At 34.5% G+C, this 25,007-nt stretch overlaps 1 protein-coding gene across 1 annotated transcript in view; it reads right to left on the bottom strand.

The window, feature by feature from the left end:
- Tmprss15 (transmembrane serine protease 15) overlaps positions 1–25,007 on the bottom strand; it is a 99,835-nt gene that overhangs the window by 21,833 nt on the left and 52,995 nt on the right. The window contains exons 15-19 of the mRNA XM_048422635.3: positions 19,599–19,688; positions 17,267–17,392; positions 15,220–15,360; positions 7,053–7,163; positions 5,155–5,287 (exon numbers count right to left, since the gene is read on the bottom strand). Coding sequence (XP_048278592.3) covers positions 5,155–5,287; positions 7,053–7,163; positions 15,220–15,360; positions 17,267–17,392; positions 19,599–19,688 — 601 coding nt within the window. The remainder of the gene's footprint in view (positions 1–5,154; positions 5,288–7,052; positions 7,164–15,219; positions 15,361–17,266; positions 17,393–19,598; positions 19,689–25,007) is intronic.

Here is a 25,007-nt window from a genome sequence, read left to right as displayed (position 1 = left end):
ATTGTAGTTCGATTCACAATAAACAGAACATGAAACAGCAAAAGTTTAAAAGAAACTATTAATAATGGGCAAAATAATAACTAATAAATGAAAAGTAAAATATTAACAATCCTTTGCGATGTCATTGTAATGACACTTGCTGTCCCAGCAGCCAGTTCCCAAATGAACTGGAGATTTATAATTAATTATGAAAGCTCAGCCTATAGCTTAGGCTTGTTCCTAACTAGCTCTTGCAATTTAAATTAACCCATTTCTATGACTCTTACCTTCGGCTTTCTAATCTTTCATTCTGTATGTCCAGCTCCCTCCATGTCTTGTTGTCATCTCCTCTGCACCTCACTTATCTCCTACTCCTTTCTCTCTCTATCTGGAAGTCCCACCTATTCTTTTTGCCTATCAATTCGCTGTTTAGCTCTTTATTATGCCAATCACAGCTGAATCTTCACACAGTGTACTAATATCTTATAACATGTCGACACTTATTTTTGAAAAAGTTCTCATAACTGGTATGAATTGAATCAAGATGATTACAATCAATTAAATTTTTATGATGATTTCCAGGCCCACAGATTTTGATAACTTGAGTGCCCATTTCTACAACTGTCTGAAAAGACTAGAGATTTAGTATCGTACCATACAGCTTTACCTTCTTTACATATTAATGTCTTTCAGCAACCTATTTCTAAGCCATTATTATTATTTCTATGTCTTATATTCCCATAAAGGGCTCTTCTGACTTCCAGAAGTCTTTTCTATGTGAGAAGAGAAGCATATACATGTAAACATTAGCACTTTTTAGGTCATTGATGAATTATAAAAATATAAAAGATTCTAGGGAGAGAAAAAGGGATATCCCCAGGCTGTTTGGATGGTATTCAGTCTTCAGCCTCTCTTCTCAGGCCCTGCTTAGGTTGCCTCTCCTTTGTCTTGCTACTCAGACTGCATTTGCTGAGATAAGGATTCTTCCCTGCAGCCAGAGCTTAGGTAGAGATGTTTTAAGCCTTTAGACACACTAAAGCTGAAGGAATAATAATGCATGCTGCAAATACTGCAGCCCAGCACTGTAGCTCATTTCACACCCCAAAAGGCTTAAACCGTGAATAGAGCCAGGTGGAATTAAGCTAAAAAAGCTTTTGGAGAATGAGGGTCTTTCTTTTCGGATTGAGGGAAAGAAGGGGATTGAGTTGGCCGGAGAGAGTTCAGGACATTTATAGACAGGGGGTTGGTGGTTGGAAGAATGTCATGACAAAGTATTGCACTCCGATAGTCTCAGCAGTGGGCACTTAGGTAACACTATGTCTGAAATGAATGTAATTCAACTGCAAATCTTATTCATTTCCTACATTTATAAAAAACACACCTACCATTCACCTAGAGAAACTTTTAGCAAGCAGGCAAACTTAAGGAAGTTTAGTTTTTTTCTGACCTAAGCTCTTTAAAGTTTGAGACATTTGCATAGAAGTAATGAAATGTCAATAGAAGAGTTGTCTTGACCTAGCCAATCCCTCCTCTGTGCATTGCACCATAGTCCCAGCAAAAGAGAAAACAATGGGTCAGTCTTGCCATTGCTCTTTACTATCTTACAGAAGTAATAGTGTTTGGATGAAAACAAACTGCTGGCAATTCAACCAAAAAGGTGGCTGAGAGATGAGGTTTTTCGGAGCTTATCAAGGAGGCGAGTTCTCTGTAGACAGTATCTAGAGGATGTGAATAGCATGCTCTCCCTTAAGTTTATTTTCTCAGTGTTACTGGTTTTATTTTAATTAATTTTATTTATTGTATGTATTGATATTTGTGTGCGTGTGTATGTGTGTGTGTGTGTGTGTGTGTGTGTGTGTGTGTGTGTGTGTATGTGTTGTGAGCCAGACAACTGATGTATACCCAGACATACATCCTGTCCTAACTCTTGGATTATACCTTGTTGGCATCCCTTGCCTATGTGCCATGACCAGCCCTGTAAAGTAATGAGTTCATCAGAGATGAATTTTGGAAGCTGTCAAAGTACTGCAGTTCATTTGCTCCAAAGTTATTTTTAATTAATGAATTTTTAGTTTTAAATCAGGGGGAATGGGTGTAATCTGTATATGCCAGGCAAGTGATAAGTTTTCAGTAAAATGCATCATTTCTGTCATCATTTTGGTAGTCATTTTCATACAGTAGGAATTATTTTTCCAAAAACTCATCTAGAGCTTCTTGCAATCCTCCACACCTTAGTAATATGGAGTTGTGACTGGAGAGTCGTCTCAGCAGCTGAAGGTGCGTGCTACCAAAACTGAGAACTTGGTTCCATAATTCCCAGGAGCTACGGGGCATGGAGTTCTTTTTCTCATCTCCCTCTCTTCCTCTTTCCCCATCCCCACGTTGTGTGGTGTGTATTCTCATATGCCTACCTGTCCCTAAGTAAATAAATGAAATGAAAATGTAAATATATTGTTTGGAAGTTTTAAGTAAAAGAAAAAAATAGAAAATAGAATATATTTTGGGGACCATAAGAGCGAGAAGAAGGAGAGAGGGAGAAAGGAAGATGAGGAAGAGAGGGCAGAGGATAGGAGAGGACAAAGTCAGTTCTTTCCACCCTGCAGTTTTGGGGGATGAATGGAACTCAAGTTCTCCAATTTGGCAGCATGCACCTTCAGCTGCTGAGACTATTGTATGCTCACAGCAACTTATTACTACAGTGTGTGGAGGGCAAGAAACTCTAGATGAGTTTTTGGAAAAATAATTCCTACTGTATGACAATGACTACCAGAATATTCTCAAAACAAAAATACAGTATCATGAATGTTAAAGGTAGTAGTTAAACCTTTTCTGATCTTTCTCATTTCTTGTCCTGATGGATATTAATTGTGTTGAGGGGGGCTGTATGTGTGTTCACATTTGTAATAAGTTAATACTTTCCTACATACTTGAAGATATTTAGGACACTGACAGAAATTACATGTGGGAACCACAATACTATCAACTTATGCCAGTATAAAATGCCAATTTTAATTTCAGGTTTCAGTACCTTGTGTCAAATTGTTGAAGTAAATTAATTTTGCATTTGTGTGGGATCTTTCTTTATTTTGAGATCATAATATAATGAAAACATTTCTCCCTTCCCTGTCCTCCAATTAATTATGGCAACTTTATTTTAAAGACAGAATTCATTCTCTACCCCAGTATTTACCAACACCTCACAACAGAAGAACATTGATGCAAGCCTATTTCTTGCCCAGATTTGAGAATATAAGGATAGCATTAACTAGTCTAGTATACAAGGTAGAGACATAGTGCAGGGACTCTTAGGGTTAACAACTCTTCCTGGAACTCCTAATTAGAAAACAAATAATTAGCTCAATTTCTCACTAATATTAGTGATTAATTTTAATGATTTTGCAAGGCAGATCCCATGGGCATGGACTGGGCTGTAACAATGTGGATATCCTTCTTAGAAAACATGATGGAAAACTCATTGTTAATTTAGCATTATACTTGCTTCAGTGTAGAGATTCTTCTTTCTTACTTTGATCAAAGACATAAAAATGTTATTCAAAGTGCTTTTTACTTATGCATGCTATAAATGGAAAGAAATTAAAGTGTTTAATATAAAGGAGTAAAGACTGATCAAATCTGCCTCATGTGATTTTCTCAGATCTGTGGGGAATTGCAGTTCATACCCAATCTGCATAAATAACTTTGAGAGACTACAGGGCCTGCTTAATAAATTAGATCCTAAATTATTTGCCACTATACCAACCACATCATTAAAACCCACCAAGTTTTCTTTCCATTTCCTCATGCCAGTCTAGACAACTCTCATTACTGCTGTAATGTTCTTTTGGGTACTAAGGCACTATGGAGACTAATAAGCATGCATAGGGACAAAGATTAACATCTTTGCACAAATTACCTGAATTATTTCTGAAGAAAGCAAGTGCCTGCATTTCCTAAAATATATTATATCTAAGACAATGGATTGTATCACTTATTTTTTTGTACTGAAGGACCCTATCTCCTGGTCTCCAAGTCTTGCTGCAAGAACTATGATCCATAGGAAATAAGGTCAGAAAACTTGGGTTGAGATAATAAGCAAATAAATAGGACTCAGTGCTTTAGAACTGATTTGCATTCACTCAGCACAGGCCAGTCTCTTGAAGACCTTTGCTGATATGCCCTCACTGAGTTCAAGTCTCCTGCAGTACCTTACATTTATATTATACAGTATCTTTCTATTTATGTGTTTATCCCTACCTTATAAACTTTTAAATCAAAGTCATAACATATTTCATGGACTTTATACAGTATCATTACCAATGCTTCTATTTTTGAATCAGGAAAAATCAAAATAAACCCACAAATTTTAAATGCACTAAAGATACATACATCAATTCTAATACATTTTGTTTCACATCTTATTTAATTCAAATTAATTTAAATTATTTCTTTTACTTTTTCATCTTTGAGAATATAATTATAACATTTTCCCAATCTCTTTCATTAATTCTGCTTCTGACAAGATCTCTAGGCAAAAGTTGGGAGCATGGGTGTGGGGTGAGGGTAAGGGGAGAGGGGGAGAGAGAGGGGAGAAGGGGAAGGTTGGGGAGAGCTTGGGGGAGTGGGGTGGTTGAGATGGAGGAATGATGGATATGGAATCAGGGAAGAAGATATCTTAATTAAGGGAGCCATTTTAGGGTTGGCAAGAGACTTGGCTGTAGAGAGGATCCCAGGTGTCCTCGGGGAAGTCCCCAGCTAGGTCCTTGAGCAGCAGAGGAGAGGGTGCTTGAACTGGCCTTGTATCATAGTCACACTGATGAATATCTTGAGACTCCATTCTTATTAGTGAGTATTGTCAATAAAGGAAGTTTATGCGGTACTATTCTTATGGTCATAGTGGATAATCTTTATAATACTTGTCAACATTTGATTTGCAAGTATTTTCCTGAACACTTTTGAATCTATGTTGATTATAATAACAAATAAAATATAATTCCTACCAAAACTATGCTGTTCTCTGACATCCACGTGTGTATTTCGACCTGCTCAGACCTATACTCTCACTTAGAAACATCACGCACACACATGTATGCATGGACACACACACACAAACACAAACACAGACTATACACATATTAATAATAACAAAAAGTAAAACAACTTAGTAGACTCACTTACCCTTGTCCCAGGAGTTGACAAACTTCATTTGAAATCTGTACAGTCCAGTGCTCGGCACAAGCAACATGCCAAACACTGTGGATTTGGAACTGTACCAAACCATTGTTGTTCATTGTGCCGTTGAGAAAACGCACTGGAAATGCAGAGCACAGGATGTGGTTACATGAAACCAGGGAATGGGGGACGTGTAGAAATATTGGTTAAAGGGAAACATTTCATCTAAACAAGAGGAAGAAAGGTATTTGAGTCCAAGTGTACAGTAAAGATATGCTAACTATGTGCTTTTAAGTTGCTAAAAAATTAAATTTCAAACAGTATCATTACAAAATAATTAAATGTTTGAGGTGCTGTGTAAAATTATTAGCTAGGTTTATTCCACATTGTATGCATGAAGCATAATGTTACATTGCATCCCATAAGTAGTTATAATTTTAGAATTTCCAACCACATTCTTGAAATACCATTAAGTAAGTAGAGATATATAAAGGAATTGGATTATACATAGGGTCATATTGATTAAGTTCATAGTAGAATAATGGCCTGAACTAAATGGCTCATTCTTAACAATTAGATATTAGTAATTGGTTGTAGTTTTTCTGAAGAGTATCTTGGAAAATATAAGTTGAGAAATAGAAATTTAGTGACATAATTTTGTCCTCTTTGATAACTAGAAAATGAATAAAAAGCAGGAACATTCCAGTTTATTTCCTAGCAAATGAACAAAATAAAATTATGCATTTTGTTTTTTAAGTCATTAAAAGTTATTTATGAAAATCATTACTTAAACTTAGTTCCTTAAAGAAGGAACAGTGAAATTCAGGAGAGAAAGCTCAGTTTTTTTCCTCATGTGGTTTTTTCCAGAATCATTGTATTTTCATTTGTTGTGTTTGCTATATGATTTCCACCATCTTCTCTCTACCTTGCAAACATTTTTGCAAAGAATGTTATGGACATTATACCCAGAAAGGGCCTGAACCTCACTTAGTTATTAGAAAAATAAGTTTTTGTGATGGCAGTCTGGCACACAAACACCATGCTGCTACTGGTTTACTTTATTCTTAAAGAGTTTAGTATTGAATTAAACAGACAGAGACTCAAAAAGTATCCTTAGTTTATAAGAGGTATGTGATCTTTGAGAGATACATAACTTCCCCAACACTCAGTTTCTTCAGGGCTAAATCTAGTATGTTCTTAATATGGGACTCCTTTATCCCACATATTTATAGTACAATGCATATAATATGTGTAATCCTATTTTTTTAGAAATTAAAACAATAGACAATAAAGTAGCACATTATTCAAGTCATCATTGCAACCTGAAATGGGGACGTGGCCTGAATCCAATCAAAGATAAATAAAAGACACTTGAAAACTAAACTTGTTAAAGTACCAAATCCAGATTATTCAGTTAAAATATGCCTTCAGGTACTTCTCCTGATGGCAATAAACTAAATAAGCAGTCAGTGTGACAGGTACTATGGTGCCTGGTTTGGGTTATTTTCTGTCTTTGATATTTATGTTTTCTGACTGAATCTTTCTTGCCCTAAGCCTACAGTTATTATGTGTAACCAAGTTTAACAAGCACCACACACAAACCAGAGGTCTGTATTTTAGTTTTACTGCAAAATAGAATGGTTGAGATGTGCTGATATTAGGAGGGAGACTCACATTCCTCAGCACTTTAAATAAATCATGCGACCGTCCATTCATGTTGGGGAAATCCAAAAACAAAGCTGAAGTAACCCAAGTATCTTTATGAAAATAAGATCTCCTAAGGAAATTGGGAGCATGGGAACTGTGGGGGAGGGTTGAAGAGAGGCGGGGAGAGGTAGGGAGGGGAGCAGAGAAAAATGTAGAGCTAAATAAAAGTCAATAAAAAGAAAAAAAATAAGACATACCACAGTCTTCTTCATCTGAGCCATCAGCACAGTGTGTGTGTCCATCACAGAGGTTCCCCACTGGAGTGCATGCTCCATCTTTACACTGAAATTCTTCATCCTGGCAGGGCTCTGTTTATTGTTGAGGGTAAGAAAATCACAGATTGACGGTTTCTGAGTACCCATTCAATTTATACAGCTTTAGACTTCAGTTCAATTTAGCATGTGGTGGAAGATGCTGCAATGTTGAAATACTTGAAACCTGAAATGAGTTTGGTTTTAATGTGGCTTTAAACAGATCAAATCTTGGTCATCTGTTTTGCAAATGTGCTTTGGAGACAGTTCCACGAGGTACCCGAGATTGATCTTAAAATTAACTGATCTGAGAGCTCTCAAATACGGCTGGGAGAAAGTTCCCTCAGAGAGATTTATTGTCGTGTCTTCAAAGGAAGAGCTTTATGTTGGGAAGAGAAGAGGAACTCTGTTCAGGGCACATATCTACATCTCAGAGGATGTAGATCCTCTGAGAATGGACTGTTGAATATGGAGATACTGAACACCCCATGCTCTGTGGTACAGTGACATTCCCAAAGGAGAAAAAATAGAACTTAATAACAAAAGAAGGGGCAAGACCTCTACTTTGAAAACAACTAATAAATATAAATCAGTATCATGACTGTATCATTATATTAAACTTGGATAGATTTCACTTAAGTCACAACTTAAAAGGATATCAGAAACAAAATATTGTCCATGAAAATTTTGTCATTAAAAGTCACTCAAAAATAAACTATTTGTCAAATAAATAAATAGCTAATATATCGATAGTTAATATAGAATATTATTATATTATACATTATTAATATAATATAAAATATAATATGAGTATATTAAATGTTTATAAATATTTACTATTTATTTATATGACAAATAAATAGTGTGTGTGTATGTAAACACAGGTATGGTACAGTGCCATTAATTAGAAATCCATATAAAACAAAGGTAAGTATTGACCTTTGGGCAAAGGTAATGAAAAGTATCGATAATAAGTTAATCCTGTACTTGTTCTAGAAACAATTGCTCTGTATTTGCTGGATTAATAGCATTTGAGAGTGGTGGAGTGTTATCTTTACTGGTGTTTTTCAAAATGTATTAGAAAGTTTCCTACATGTACAAAGCTCCAACATCTCTACTCTTCTGTGTTTATTCTCTCTCCTTACAAGTTTTTTTCCATTAAAGTCATGTCTGGTTACTCCCGTATTGTTTGTAGGACTGCTGGTCCAGTTTGTATACCTTGCCAGACCAATCTCAGGGTTTATTTATAGTGACCAAAGGTACAGTTCTTGAAAGAGATCATTTTAACTAGGAATCTAGCTTTGAGACTCATATTAGAGAAGTGTTAAAAATTGCTACTTTTTAAAGGAGGGATTTTAAAATTAGTTCTTCAAAGATTTCATGCAATACGTTTGATTACATTCACTAACCTTCCTATTGTTGATAAAATTCCCTGCCCTTTCCACCCAACTTTATGTTCTTTATCTTTTGTATCCTTTGTATCCTTAAAGACCAATCTGTACACATATATTAATCTTTTTGAGACTTATGGTTTTTTTTGTTTGTTGAGTTGGAATTAGTTCCACTTATTATGAGGATAAATAAATAAATAAATAAATAATGTACCTGGCTTGCCAATATGTGTGAACTTCCTGTCCAATAAATGGTATTAACAGCAAAACTAGGAACATTATTAGAAGTTCTATTTAGAAAACTGATGGCAGAATCTGTAGATCTTGGAAACAGGCTGCGAATGACTTGATACCTTTTTTATACCTTAGTTAGAGAAGCTTGTGTTTTAGCAGGCACGGGTTATAATAGAGTCTCATGACTGGTCAAATTTGTGAGAATGTGACTGGAAGTGTTCAATCATAAATACCCCTGAAGCCTCAAGAAACACCCCAGAAGGGGTGTAAAAAATGCAAGAACAAAGGATGCAGAAAAGGTCCCTGAAATGCTATCTTCTTGGCTAACATGGCTATTGCCCTCACAAGCTCATAACATCTGTGATCACTTGCACAGATCTACACAAGAACAAGTGAGTCAACACTCTATCATGGATGGTGGAGTCATTCATGAGTCATTAATCTTATCTCGGGGTCTATTAGAGGCTGGTGGCTATTAAAGAAAGGGGAACCATTTTCCTTAGGAATGTTATTGTTAGAAGATTATAAATGATTTTGTGGATGGTTCCAAAAGGGCATACAAGCAGTCTTTACTGGACTGAGAGGGACTAAAACTGGATGAATAACTGTAACGGGCTTCAAAGGTTCAGGACCTGAGTCAGAGCCCTGGGACTCACTCGGTGGAAGAAGAGAACTGACTACCCAAAATTGCTCTCTGCCTTTGGCATTAGTATCCTTTTACATATGTCTACACACAAACACATATATAACTAACTAAGCAAATACAAAATAAATAAAAACAAAAAGTGGGGGTATCATGTTGGAAAGGGGAATTGAAAAAGGGAAATGCAGATGGACATGAAAAAATGCATTTCGCATGAATCTGTGTGTGTATATATATACGAGTCTCAAAATTAAGTTGTTTAAAAATACAAACTTTAAAAATATCTTTCTTGCTTTCTCTCTCTCTCTCTCTCTCTTTCTTTCTTTCTTTCATTTTTTTCTTTATACATGGGTGTGTTCTGACAGTGAGCTCTGAAACGTCTCTTTATTACCTTGTTATTCTTGTTCTCTGCTTTGCTTCTACTATTTTTCTCTCCAAATAAAAACAAAAGCAGGGAAATATGTCTGATTATTTTCACTTGGTAGCAGAAAACAGTAATTGGATAAATTCGTCTATTTTAAGCTTTGAAGCATTCTATATTTTAACCAAAATCTAATTTACTTTAATAAAGATATTTTTAGGAAGTTACAGCTGACTGTTTCTGCAAATTTTTATATCAGGAGAAAAGTAGGTTATAAAACTGAAAACATAATATTATTAGGGAGGTTCTAGTAAATGTAATTACCAATTTATTTCACAAACACATATTTTTAAACAGATTACTGAGAAGACAAATGGCCCCAAATGATTGTATTTTCTACAAGGAAGCATGAACATCTTACTGAAAAGATTTTTCTTCCATCTTTCTTCTGGACACTATCATTATTTAACTTTCCTTTAGAAGATAGGAGAACTTCAAAATAGATGCACCCACATAAATATACACCCTATAGCAATATATATATTTCAGCATATACTAATTTTTAAAACATAACTGAACTAGTTTCAGAGCCATAATTAAATATTTTAATATGATCCATAATGTTAATTATTATGGATTACTGTTAAATTATTTATTATACTTTCCATAGCCATTATAATCATTATGTCAAATGAAGTTACAGTGACAGTACTTATTTGTGGACACATTTATTGTTAGTGTTGCTTTTATTATGGTGATCAAGTTATAGTCAGTTGGAAAGGCACATATTAGTATAAGAATCAGTATAAAAGTTTGAGTGAAAACATGCTCCTGTCCCTGTCTGAAAATGATAATTTGTTGTCTTTCTGTAATCAAAGCTGTTAGGATTATACTTGTAGACCCCAAAAAGATAACTAGGTCAGAATGCAAAATAAATTGGATGAGAAATTACAGAGTGGTAAAAATGGTATATTGTTGCGAAGGTGTTTTGATATTATAAAATTTGAGGAGGTATGCATAATCTATTTCAAACTTTCCATATATGTATAATCATTATATTGATTTTTTGGAATATATAATATTTCAGGCTATTAGGAAGTCTTTAATACAATAATTTACTCTTTCTGGAGCCAGAAATCTTATTTATGATAATTTTATGCCCATGGTGAGAGAAGAAAAAGGTAATATTATTCAGAATTGAATTTCCCCATCTTCTCTTTATGAAGTCTCTATAGCCCTGCTTCATTTAGTCACCATATGCTTGGTTTTTTAAAAGAAACTAAATTGGTTTCTAAGGCACACACTACACAAGATGGGGAGGGCTCTAAGGCCCTGAGTGTAACCAGGTGCCATTTGTGAGGTGGGTTTATGCTTTACTGACTTCCACGTGAAGACTCAGAGAATCAGAAACAAGTAATGAAAACACATTCATAAGAGACTTAGCATAATAAATATCTACTGAGAATACTCAAGTTCAATGTGACTAGGAATGATTAAAAAGGACAAATAAAATAAAATATGCCTCCTAACTTACTTAAAGCAAAATTTTCAAGATAGTTCTAAAATATCTCAGAAGACAAGAAAGTTTTCAAACACTAGAAGCAATTTTTTGCATATTTTTCACAATGTTTCTGAAATGATTGCCAAAGCAGAACACCAATATAAAGAGGAATGTGTACCCAATTTCATATTCATTACTGGCTTGATTATCTTCTAATGCCAAATCCCTGTTTCCATAACTGTATTTCAGTCTTTTGTTTTTAAAAACATTTTGATAAAAAAAAAAAGACTACGTGGAGGACAGCTGGGTCACTCAACTTCTCCTTCCCAGAAGACTGTCTTCCAGGTCCAAGAGAAACAGCAACTCCCAAGTGAATCCATTTTTCATGCAGTGATGTTCTGTAAGAGATCCCTCTATCTTGACTCAAAAACAAAACAAAACAAAACAAAAAACCATTGTCTTAAAAACAAGATGCTCATGACCAAAATCTAGGTCTAGGGTGAACCAAATATAATGAACCCCTTCATATAATAGTGTATGTTTGTTTTATCGGTTGCATTAAACTATGTGATTTGGGTTACTTTCTCCAACATCATTTTTTGTGGTATTTTTCAAAATACCTGACACTCTGTTTTTCAAGAGTAAGAACCGTATAAAAATTAAGAACTAGTAATTATGATGAAGAGATGTGTTTGTTCTCCTACACAATATCTACTCTTTCAGTTTCTTTTATCTCTTGCCATTCGTGATTTTAAAATCGGAATGTAAAGACCTGTGACTTGTGTAAATGATGTACTTACAGCGCTATATATGAAAGAATGTTCCGCAGTGCTTTCAATTGCTTAGATTTATAACAGACCCACTCTGTTATATATACAGGTTGATATGTTATATATACAGGTTGATTGCTTCAGATGGGTTTGCTATTTGTTCACATTTTTAAAAAGCATGCATTTATTCTAAAAAAATTTCTTGTCATGACTAAATTCATGAAAACATATTGAGATGACTAACCTGCTTCAGGATAAATACCTTTGTGTTAGCTATTTTCTTGTTCCCTTGTATGATATTCTGTATATCTGCACATTTAACTACGCTGCACCAAATACAGACAATATGTCATCCTTCTTAGCAAGCACACAGTAACTCAGTCTCATTGTTGTCTGTGTACTTTTCATTGTATTGTATTGTTTTTTCATTTTCAAACTTGATTTATTGAGCTTTACATTTTTCTCTGCTCCCTTCCCTGTCTCTCCCCTCCCCTTCAACCCTTTCTCATGGTCCCCATGTTCCCAATTTACTCAGGAGATCTTGTTTCTTTCTACCTCCCATGTAGATTAGATCTATGTATGTCTCTTTTATGGTCCTTATTGTTATCTAGGTTCTCTGAGATTGTGATTTGAAAGCTGATTTTCTTTGCTTTATGTTTTAAAACCACTCATGAGTGAGTATATATGATAATTGTCTTCCGGTGTATGGGTTACCTCACTCAAAATAATGTTTTCAGGCTCCACCTATTTGCCTGCAAATTTCAAGATGCTGTTATTTATTTTTTTTTTTTGCTGTGTAGTACTCCATGTGTAAGTGTATTTTAAACCTAAATTGTTATTAATTTTAAGATTTCATCATTAAAACTGATTTCATCAATAATGTCCATGAAGATATATATTGTTTATTTTTCTGCACAAGTTATATTTTAATATCAACTCTAATTTCAGAGAATCTTAGTCTCTCCTCTTCCCCTGCTACTATCTCTTCTCTCCATTAGAAAAAAAAAATCTCTTATGATCTAGGCTTGTCTGGAATTTAACATGCCACGAAAGAGATAGATAGACTTTTAAATTCTGATCTTTGTGTCTTTCTTGGGTCCTTTTCCTTGTGTTTTTTACTATTCCAATGAGCAGCTTTTGCTTTATCTTATTATACTTTAATTCATTTTATTATTGTCCATTTTACAAACATCCAGAGGTGAGGAGATGGGGGAGTGGAGACATTTTCATTCCTCAGATGAAGCAGGTTCATTTGCCTCCAACACTGACTATGAAGTGCTCTTTCTCTATTTGCCCCTTGAACTCAGGTATTGTGCAGGTTGATCTTTAGCTAGTGATTCTTCTTTGGAAGGTTCTGGAACTTTTAGGTAATAGAGCGTAGCTAAGGGAAGTAGTGAACTTGTGTTGTACCTTGTTTTAGGAGTCTCTTCCTCGCTCTCCCTCTATCCTCCCTTCCACCCTCTCTCCATCATTCTCCATTTTTGCCTTTCCATCATAAGTTAAGTTGTCTCTACTGCATGCTTCCACAGACATCACATTCTTCCTTCTTATGGGCTCAGAATCCAAGGGGCAAGGACTGTGGACTGACAGTCTGAAGTCTTGGAAACCTGAAAACAAGCAAATTCTTCCTCTTTTAAATTGACTTCTCAGGTGTCTGACCACAGTGATGCATAGCTGCTCATGTGGACAAATTGCTTTTGTCTGGGGTGGGAAAGTCATCCTCTGGATTTATCCAATCTAGATACTTTAAAGCATTTACTATATAGGTATGCTCATATGACAACAAGTATGTCTACATATGGATAATACTTAGTCAAGCCAGGAAGTTGCATTCCTTCATAACCTCTGCATCAGATCCTGCCTCCAGTTTCCCTCCCTGATTTCTCTGTAAGTTGAACTAGGAATTATAAGGTGAAATAAACAATTTCCTCTGCAAAAAAGTAGAGGAAACAAAGAATTTCTGATCCTCCTACTTCTATTAAAGACAGGTACCATGATATGCCAGACTTATGTATGCATATCTACACATATATTCATATAAAACACAGACAGACACATTCTATCTATCTACATACATACATACATACATGCATACACACATATAGTTTGCTAATCTCAGTAATTGCTTGTTTTGTTTGATTTATATCACTGTTTCTAAGTCAAAAGCAGCTGCTTCTAAATCAGATGGGAGATTAGTTGATTGGGTTTGAAGCCAACCCTTCCTAAGTAGCTTTCATAATTAATTTTGTGGCTTGTTGTTGGGGCTAGAGAATGACCATAAAGATGAAAGCAGGCCACTTCCTGGGACAAGGTCAACAATTTCAGGCCAACTGTGAGCAGGAGAGAAACAGATATAAGCATCATTTAACCACACAACAGGATTTAGCCTTAAATAATAATCTAGAAGAAAGCAATCATGGAAAAATTCCTCTTCTCTAGGATTCATATGCATGAAGAATGATTTGTATCAGAAAAAAATTGCACTGAGGAGTAGGTCAGCACAAAGTAAATCGGAACCCATGTAGAATCACAAGTACAAATAATTAAAAAATTAAAATATCATATATATGGGAATGCATAAATACTTTGTATATCCCTCTCTATGCCTGTCTGTCTTTGTCTGTCTCTGTTCTCTCTGTGTCCTCTCTCTCTCTCCCTGTTTATGTGTTTGTTACAGTCCTTTGCTTTTTCCCTACTGTTAAGGTTAGGGATTTGATAATGTACACAATAAGCAGGCTTTAATGCCAGCAACATTCAGTGTTAAGCTCCTCCATTGCAGTTGTTTTATTCTGGCTGTCTCTAACAAGCTAATGATGTTTAATTTTTTAATTGGGTGTCTCTGGCATCCAGCGGTTCAGTAGCTCATCTCCCTCCTTGTCTCTCGGCAAGATCTCGGAAAAGTGAAAATTCTCTCCTCACAGAGCCAATTACTTTACTTTGAACTTCATTTTAAATTTTTACTTCAGTGAATAGAAGTCAAGGTTTTTAATAGAGAAGTACTTGATATGCAAGAAATGTTGTGGAATCCTGCTGTGAAGAAACTCACATAACTATTACATACAGAAAGGGGAGGGACAAAATCCTACACTACTCTGGGAAAGACAAAATAGTATCTCAGAATGCAAACACGTACATTGCAATTTACTCTTGAAAGGGGTTTCACCCTCCTTGGTTTGTTCGCATAACTATGATGAGGTGTGCAATATTTCTTACCTGGGATGCCCAAGTAATATCCAGTAGTGAAATTTGCTTTGAAGCCCCTGCTTGCCGTCGTGGTGTCTGTGATGAAAAGCACAGTCATTCTGTTGGTGGTGGAGAACACGTCCTTCACAGGGCCAGGCCCTGTGTACACAGCTGCCCGCAAGGGAAAAGAGACTGTGAGGTGTTTGAATCGCAGACATACCTGAAGAATTTTATCTCCATCTTCTACTGGAAGGGCTAAATGCAGCATGACTCACCAAAACTAAGCTCACAGTCTAAGAGTTTAGATGCTGATCCTTAACTGCTTTGTCTATTAGAAGTAGAAAAACACTTCTGGAACAAAACAGCTTTGGTGTGGGAAGTCCTGTATATTTGTTTCTTTTGTTCATGAATGAATAAAGAAACTGTTTTGGCCTGTGATAGGGTAGAGTAGAGCTAGGCAGGGAAAACTGAACTGAATGCTGGGAGAAAGAAAGCATAGTCAGTGAGATGCTATGGATCCAGCAGCATGGAAAGATGTGAACTGCCAGCTAGAACATTGTCGGTAGGCCACTAGCCTCATGGTAAAATAAAAAATAATGAAAATCAGTTAATTGTATATGTAAGAGCTAGCTAGCAATACACTTAAGTGATTGGCCAAGCGGTGATTTAAATAATACAGTTTCTGTGTGGTTATTTTGGGGCTGAGCAGCTGGGAACAAACAAGTGGTCTCTTACAAGACAATTTCTATCTGAAAATTACAATATAATTACATATCCTTCTATGATTCTTATTTATCAGATCTTATTCTGCTGATTTATGTGAATAATTTTAAGTAAAACAATAAATTAATATTTTCCTTGATCATATAAGCAGTATTTTTTTAAATAGGAATACTTTTAACTAAAAATGAAATAAAGCAACCATTTAAAATTTGTTGACAAATGCTATACTGATTCAGTTGAATGTTTCCCAAGAAGTCTTTCTGGTCCCCATAGGATTTCATTGCTGATTTATTCAGTGTGTGGCTCTGACAATTCCTTTCAGAAAGCTGTGTTCTAAAACTTTGTGGGATTTTGCTGGTATGTCTGGAGAATTCTCACTATTATGTTAGTCTTTTGAGGTTGGGTTCTCATGGCAAATCTACCTTCAATTGTCACACACAATTTTTATATAATAGTTCCCTGATTTAAAGATCTCCAGGTCAGAATTTATCCTTATCATGAATTAAGTCACAAATGCAGCTAGATACAACCTTTTCTGTGGTGAGAAACTATAGTTAGTTAATGCTTCACAGCTGAACATTTAAACCATCTTCCTAGTTTAATATTTATTTTACCTTACCAAAAGCTAGACCTTCCTTAAAAAGTAATGATTAAATGATATGATATAATCTTATGTTTGGTTAATAACTTTTAAATATGTTAACATGTATTTTGCTATCCAGACAAAAGTATTTCTCATGTATAATAAAAAGTAATAACCAACAGAAATTGCGAAAAATAAATATTGGTTAACTTTTGTATCTTTCTAAGCCGTTAAAAAGTAGATGCTGCTACAAACAATAATAAGTAAAACAATGCCAGAATATAAAATAAAATGACTTAAAAATTTACAGAAAACAATTTGGATATTTTATAACTCAAAGGAAATTTGGTTTAATAATTATCTTTAAACACCTGGTGAACACAAAAATCATAAAAACTAAATAATAGGTTACATATGTAATAAGTGTTTATAGTTAATTATTGCTAACTTTTAAGAACTGTGATGCAAACATACCAATCCTGACTAACAACAAATATTCTAGAAGAGTATAATTGTGTCACCATTGGAAAGATACCCCCGTAAGAATACCCAAAATGCTCTGGGAGGAGTTGGCAGAGGAAAAATCATGATCAGAATACAGTGTATAAAAAGAATCTATTTTCAATGAGCTGAAAATATCCAACATGTGACTTGCTGCCATATTTTCATTTTGCCAGTTGTAAATTTCTGACATCTGCTCCCACATGCTGTCTCTGTGCATCAAATGTCTTGAGTTACACAACTTTCAGAGGGCTCAAATTTCAGTCTTACCTAAGAGTAAGGAGTCAACTTCTCCCCCATCTCTCACTTCAACCACATCATAGATATTTTCCAACTCAAACTCTTGAAAATGAAGTTGAATATTTTTTCCATTCTGTGCATTTAAATTCCATACACCTTGAAAACAACAAATAATGATGATTAATTTACAGCCTATATCTTTGTATCTTTACTAAGTATTCACATTCTTATTTATTTTCATTGATTTGTTTTGTTTTGAGCTAGGAAAAACAATACATTACAATACATTAGATAGATATTAAATATGTGTTGCCATAATTAAATTAGATTTGATATAAACTCATTATAATTAAATTCATTTTATACAAAATAAAATACTTTTATTGACTTTAAATAACTAATTAATACTGTAGTGCAAAGTTTAAGACTATCAATAGGTATTAATAGTCTACTTTAATCACTTAAATTTCTTTATTTTTGTTTGCATTTTGTTTGTGTGTGTGTGTGTGTGTGTGTGAGAGAGAGAGAGAGAGAGAGAGAGAGAGAGAGAGAGAGAGAGAGAGGGAGAGAGAGAGAGATTGTGGGGGAGCTTACACAGTGCACAGAAATAGTTTGCTGGAATAATTCTACCCTTCCACTATTGATGTGCTAGGAATCAAATAAAGAACACGAGACATAGTGGCAATTGTCTTTACCTGAAAAAAATTTCAAGTCTCATAACATAGAGCAAAATTTCTTCATGCTACCTACTTAATAAACTACGGTTATTGAGCTTTCCTTAGAGAGCCATGAAAGTCCCGATTTCTTGGACTAGTCTGTAAAGGGTCCTTTGATGTCCCTCTACAATGCCTTATTTTACTCCCATTTTAATGACATTATAAACTTGTTTAATGCCTGACCCTTGATCATAATATCGGTCCAGACAATAACCTTGTTATTTTTGATAAGTAAAGTTTTTGGTAAACATTGGGTGAAAAAAGAACTAAAGACATATAAGGAATGCAGAGTAGAGGAGAAAAGTACACCAGTTAGTTGTCCAAATTTAAATGGTTAACCCTGAAAATAAAAACATACAAAGAACATTATAATGATGTATGTATGTATATATGTATATGTATGTATGTATGTATTATGTATATATATATACCTGATAGATGTATCAGTATAATGTTATATATAACAATCACACGTTTATATATGTATGAAACAACAATTCACTCAAAAAGAAGCCTTGAATTTGAAAGAGAGTGAGAAGGGGTCTATTAGAGTATCTGGAATGAGGAAATAGAAGGGTAAAATTATGCAAAAATTCACATTATGTGATCTCAAAAATAAAGCAGTGACTGAGAATTAGATTTTTAAAATCTCAATGCAAAAGATGTAATTGCATGTTGCCTTCAGCATGGAATGTGTAGCCAGGAGGATAATATTTGTTTCCACATTTGTATAATGTTAGACTAATGTTTACCTATTCATTTGACCTAATGATACTTGAAACTGTTACACATCTCTTTGTGAAGAGAGCCTCACACTTTAAAATCCCCTTTTCACTGTCATTGGAACTGGCTCAATACCACAGGCGTGAACTTGAGTAAAACATGGCTATTTCCTACACCATGCTTCCTGAATTACAATCTTTGTAAAATAGGATGGAGAATGTGGATTTGTAATGCAGATTATGCAGTCTTCAGATAACCGCCATGAGTCTCTCTATGTAATTACACTAGCTGAGAGATAACTTTTGTACAATGTTTTGTAGGTTGCTTTCTCTAAATTTAGATATTTCAGCAGCCTGCATTGTTCTCTCGCCGGTGTTAGGAGTCTAATCACATTTCTCTGGCTGTATTCTTCATCAAGTCTAGTATGTGTTTTCTGAGGGTGAAGGGATTGCGTTGACTTTGCTCTATGAAACTGCAAGTTTGGTCTACATACTCCAGGGATTATGTGTGAGCTAGGAAAGTGATGAGGAAAATATCTAGAGCAAGGGTGACTACATCAAGGGCATTACTTTTATGTTTTTATTCTGGAATTACAATAGTAAAAAGTGTTATGAAGAATGATTGTGAGAACAGATTGAAACCACGAATAGTTTACACCATTGCTTTGATTTCACTTAAAAACTTTGCAATGAAAACTAGGCCAGAAATCTAAAATAAATCAGGGAAAGGTTTGAATGGAGGAAATGAATTTGCAAATACTGTCAAAAATGAAGGAAATAATTAAGAAAGAAAAAATAATATTTCATAGGTAGACATGTTACTGTGTCCATTTTGTCAAATTCATAACCTATTTCTCTATTCATGAGGGGCATAACCTTGTTATGTACATTTTTCCTTGATAACCTGGGCAAGAAAAGACTCACAGAAAGCTTGATTAGGGTAGATATCTGGAAAGTTTGGAGAACTGAATGTTGTATTTGGCTCCCATAATTCAAAAGGTCCTCCGCAGTCGGCTAAAATGGATTAAGAAACAGTTATTAACAACACCATGCCTATTCCACAGATATCTTTCTAGATGTCAGACATTGTAAAAACACATTTCCTAGAATGCTAGTTTTGACAGATTCATTTTACAAACTGTATAAGTTGTTAGGGAAACATGCTACACTGGTGTTTTTAGTAGAAAAGTTCATAAGAGCTTTATATTTTTATTTCTTTTATAAATTTCAAAAGATCATAATAGTCTTTAGAATTTTCCACATTTATTTGACCAATGGAAATATTCTGTAAAGTACATGAAAGAAAATCATACCTGTAGAAAAACATGAAAATTTATAATAGAGCAAATGCCTTTTCTGTTACCTTCTAGTAGAAGGGCCAGTGACTGGTATGTCATTGATCTAGCAATATAGACTTTTTGATCTTTTATTCTTAAGGTATTAGGTGGAAATGATGCTCAACATTGAAGTGTGTGGTAGTCAGAAAGGGAGGAGCAACACTTTCTCTTCCTGTTTTTAATTCTGAGGAAATCACGCTGAGACACACCTGTGATCCAAGATCTTAAAACGTAGAAGCAGGAGGATCTGGAATTCAACCTTCCTATATTACATGAGAGTATACACACACCCACACCCACAAAAGTGCAACAAAACAACAATTTTTAGTTTTCTTTTCTGGTTAAATCTGTTACTCAACATTTTGCCATAGTTGGGATTCCCAGGATTTAATTAAATTTTATTATAAAATAGAGCCTACATCTTTTAGGTCTATGATTAGGTATACTAACATAGTATACTGAATGTATGTTTTCTTTTTACTAATTATAAACAAATCTAAAACAGTTTAAGATTTTATTGACTGTTTTAGGGACCCCAATTTCAATACTCATTACCATTTAAAATGATATATTTATATTTAAAAATGATTTACAAAATATAAGAGGCTAACTGTTTGATTAGTGAAGTCATATAAGGTTAGAATTTTTTAATACTCAGGAAATTAGAAATTGAAATTGAGAGAGGGAAAATTAAACAGACTATATCCATGCGGTGCTTCAGTCATACCTTCTTTCTAATAATTTTCTATATATATCATCAGTCTTCTTTACCTAAACCACTTGAACGTATTCTGAACATGTGCATATGCATGTATGTCTGTGTATGTGAGATTCTGTGTGTATGTCCATGTCTTTGTATGTGTGTGGTTTCTATGCATAAGCATGTGTGCATTTATGAGAGTGTGAGAACACAAGTGTATGACTTGTGTTTGTGTATGAATGTGTGAATTTGTATATGTGTGGCTATATGAGTAGGTATAGTGTAAATTTGTGTGCATTTGTACATAATTGTCACTGTGCAGGTGAGAATGGGTATATGTTTATGACTGTATATTTGGTATAGTACATATGTGTACAATATATTTGAGTTTAAATCTCCACATTATATGAGTGTGAATGTGTGTATTTGTATGTATTATGAGTATATGTATACTTATATGTGAACGTGCAAATGTGTATTTGTGGATGTGTGTATATATATGATTGCATTCATGCCATGCTGTTAGGTAATAGATGCCTGCACATACAATGGGAGTAAAACATCCTGACTGACTTGGAGGGTCTGTTCATTGACAGAGTTGGATTCTCACTTTTAATATTCTTAGGTGCTGTTATTTCAAATGTTTGTAATAATTTAACTAATCTCTTTTTATGTCATCGAAGTTTCTACTGTATCCATGATGTGTTCATGCAGCATTCTCCAAGAGAGTTTTTACAGATGGAGTTATGTACTTAAGAGATTCTGCTTGTAACTTCTTTTTAAGGCTGATACTTATTAAGTTTGTTTCCATAGGGAGACTTATTAAGTTTGTTTCCATAGGGAGGTGTATCCAGGAGGTGGGGAAGAGGACAGCCCAACCCTCGCACAGGGAGTTTGAATTAAACACATGGAAGAAAATAAGATAAGAAATGAAGACATAATTTCAATTACTGGTAGGCTTTTGACTGTTACTCATTTATGGGGGAAATAATAGATGTAACTTGAGAAACGATAAATCACATTGAATTTAGGTAAAATTAATTTTAATATTCTCAATTATTATCTATTATTTTAGTAATACACAATAAATTTTTAATATTATATTGAACATGTTAATAAGTTTAGGTCGTATTCTGAAATTACATCTCTTGTGAGAATTTAGGGTCCAACTTTTAAAAATTAGTAGTTTTACGACATTTTTGTAGCTATTCATAATGTATATGTTTTCATCAACTTGTGACTAATTGGTTTTAATGTTTACTCATGAATATTAAATTTATTTGTTCTTAAAATAAAGCTAACCAATAATAACACTAAATGAGGCTAGTTGTTGTAAAGGTAAAGCAGTGAAAACAAAACAGAGTAAGAAAAAGTTCTTGGTGAAGGATTCTAATAATGTAGTTAAGACCTGTGTGTGCTAGGGGTTGAATATTAAGTTGGACAAACACCATAGATTTCTGGTCTGCAGGGAAGGCTAAGAAAGCATAAATGCAGACTGATTCCCACATGGAGAACTTGTCAAGTTGTTTAGTAGCTTTTTTCAAACTTACTCACTCTGTGTTATGAAATGAAAAATGGCTTACTTACATCAGGATATGATAGAGAAAAAAAACCTTAGAATATTAAAATGGCTAAAGCCAGTTTTTTTTTTAAAATTAGTTGAGAATCCCAGAAATCACCCAGGAGCTGAGTGCTGAATTCTCTTTGCCTATACATACTGTACTTTATGACAGAGCTTCAGAATTGGTTTTCAGATTAATATGATGTTTGTTTAACAGAATATTAGCTTTTGTAAACTTCTTCACGTAGAGTACTCTTATTGAAATTAATTGGATCAGCATCACAGGCACTATCCTGGAGCTGATGGAGCAAAGACTAAAGTGACATGGTTGAGGGATCTCTACAGTTGTGAATATTCAGAAAACTAGACCCAACAATATTCTCAGGAACCGAGTAGGTACAGGGTTTGATTATTCAACCACTTGTCTGAGATTTCTTATTTAACTACTCTGTAAAGAGAAAGAGAAAGGTTTTAGCCAGTCAACCGTGGTTTCCTTTTATTTTTGCTTAAACAACTCAGTGATCTGGAATCAGAATAGCTCTGCACAGATAGAACTTCTATTGACCCATCTGAAAAAGGCATTAGAAAGAAATTGTTCAGGATGCGTTAGACGGTAATTAACATTTCCGCTGTGCTAAACATTGGCTCAAAGTGAACCACTTAGAAAGTGGAACAAATACATTCTGGGCCAATTCTAAATTTATATCTTAAAATCCCATGGGTTACTCTAACAGTACAATTTCCTCAGTGCTGAAACATGCACAGATGCCACGCTTCTGTACGCTGAGATATTGTGACTTTTCTTTTACTGACTAGAATAGATAGGATGATGGCACACATAATATTGATTTTAACATGGCCAACAAAGCTGTAATCATTTATTTTATGTGTGATAATATCAAAGTTATCTTGGATTTTAAAATTTAGGAAATGTGATTTGTCTAATATTTTCAGTATGGAACATCTGAGATTGTAGTATGGGAACTTAGAAATACTCATCAAACTAGTAGTGATTTTAAAAATTCTTACTATAAAATTGTGCATAAAAATGTTTTAAGCTATACGTTTAGAGGGACCACACAGAATGTAATAGTACCACCAGATTCAAATGCTGCAAAGCCCAAATTACTGCACTCATATTGGTATTAACCCCAAAATTTAGTTCCAATGGCCAGAACAGGAATATGACAAAATATCAGGATAGCAAAAGTATTCTCAGTGCATATTTATTAATATTTATGTGTTACTGATTCATGTGACACTAGAAAGCAGACAGATACAGTGAATTACAGTTAGGCTAAAATGATAAACATTCATGCTGAGAAGTACACTTGTGAATCTGCTTAGTCTCAGGAGATGTGAAGTCCATCCCCAGCGCTGGAAAAAAATAAAACTTCTGTCTTTGCTGGACTTTATAGCAGTATTTTATTGTCTGTTCATCAGGGTTCCTCCCCCCTTTCTTTCAGATTTCTGAGTGCCACTTTTATTGATACATTTCCTTCATTAAATCTTGTCCACTTCACACATTAACCATGAATAGTACACTGTTTAAAATATTTGTTTTTCTATCATGCTAAAATTTACAAAAACCACCTGTGTTCATACTTCTTAGGTTTCTTTGGCAGTGACATTTACAGAGTGGATATCTATGACTTAAATGAATGATGGGAATACTGCATTATTCAGGAAATATTCAAACATTTCAGTATGCAAGGAGAGTGAACACTAGCCTTTTGTTAGAATATAGTGAATATTCAAGATGGCAGCATGAGGCCTGTAGGAACTACATCTGTATTTACTGGCAGATCACTTTTTAAAAAGATGTCAAATATCAATCATTTTTTTCTAGAGGACTTTGGGCTTGTTAAAGTCATGTAGCTGAAAAAAATCTGCTTCTTAAAACAAAAGCAAAACTAAACAAAACAAACAAACCAGATGCGTTTAGTGTGTTTGTCTGTCTATGTGTAACTGTGTGTATGTGTGTGTGTGTGTGTGTGCATTCCATAGCAAGCTTGTGAAGGTCAGAGGATAACTATGGGAGTCAGTTCTCTCCTCCTTCAGGTGGATCCCATAAATTAAACTCAGGTCAAGAGGTTAGGTTGCAAATGTCTTTATCCACTCTGTTCTTTTGCCAGTGTCTTTTGCTTTTTATTTGTTTTGTTTTGTTTTAAATTGAAGTTTTAATGTAGAAAAATATGTGCTTTTCTGGGTATTTTAAGTGTTTCAGATAAAAGAAGAAGAGGAATTTCTGTGTTTGAGTGTTCAGATATATCCCAGAATACTCCCTTTGGCTCTCTCAGATTCCCATGATCACAAGGCTGAGGATATGCCTCAAAACATACCACTGCACTGAGAATATCCTAAAAGAAGGACAGGAGCTGTGTTATATAATGTATCTTTATCTGTGATTATCCTTTTATGGTCTGTCAAATGCCATGGTCTTATAATAGGATGTGCTTCTTCAGACATGAATAAGATGAATGGTAATGAGGTTTCTTTGAAATTACAGCTTTTCAATTTGACCTAAGAAAAGTAGACATAAGATCCATTTTGTTCTTTTGAAATGAAAGCTACGGTAGGATTGGAAATCTCAGTTATTACTCAGCTATGCTGCTGCCAAGGGAGGATATTCCAAAGCCTCGTCAAAGCATCATTTCAGGATGTAAACATTTTCCATTCATTAGCGATGTCTGGTAAAAGTTTGGATTTAATATTTGCTATCAAATTATTCCAAA

Source organism: Myodes glareolus, chromosome 2, assembly GCF_982192425.1.
Source record: "Myodes glareolus chromosome 2, mMyoGla1.1, whole genome shotgun sequence".
Classification (NCBI taxonomy): Eukaryota; Metazoa; Chordata; class Mammalia; order Rodentia; family Cricetidae; genus Myodes; species Myodes glareolus.
The sequence above is the reverse complement of the archived record's forward strand: the minus strand, read 5'-3'. Positions and strand labels throughout refer to the sequence as shown.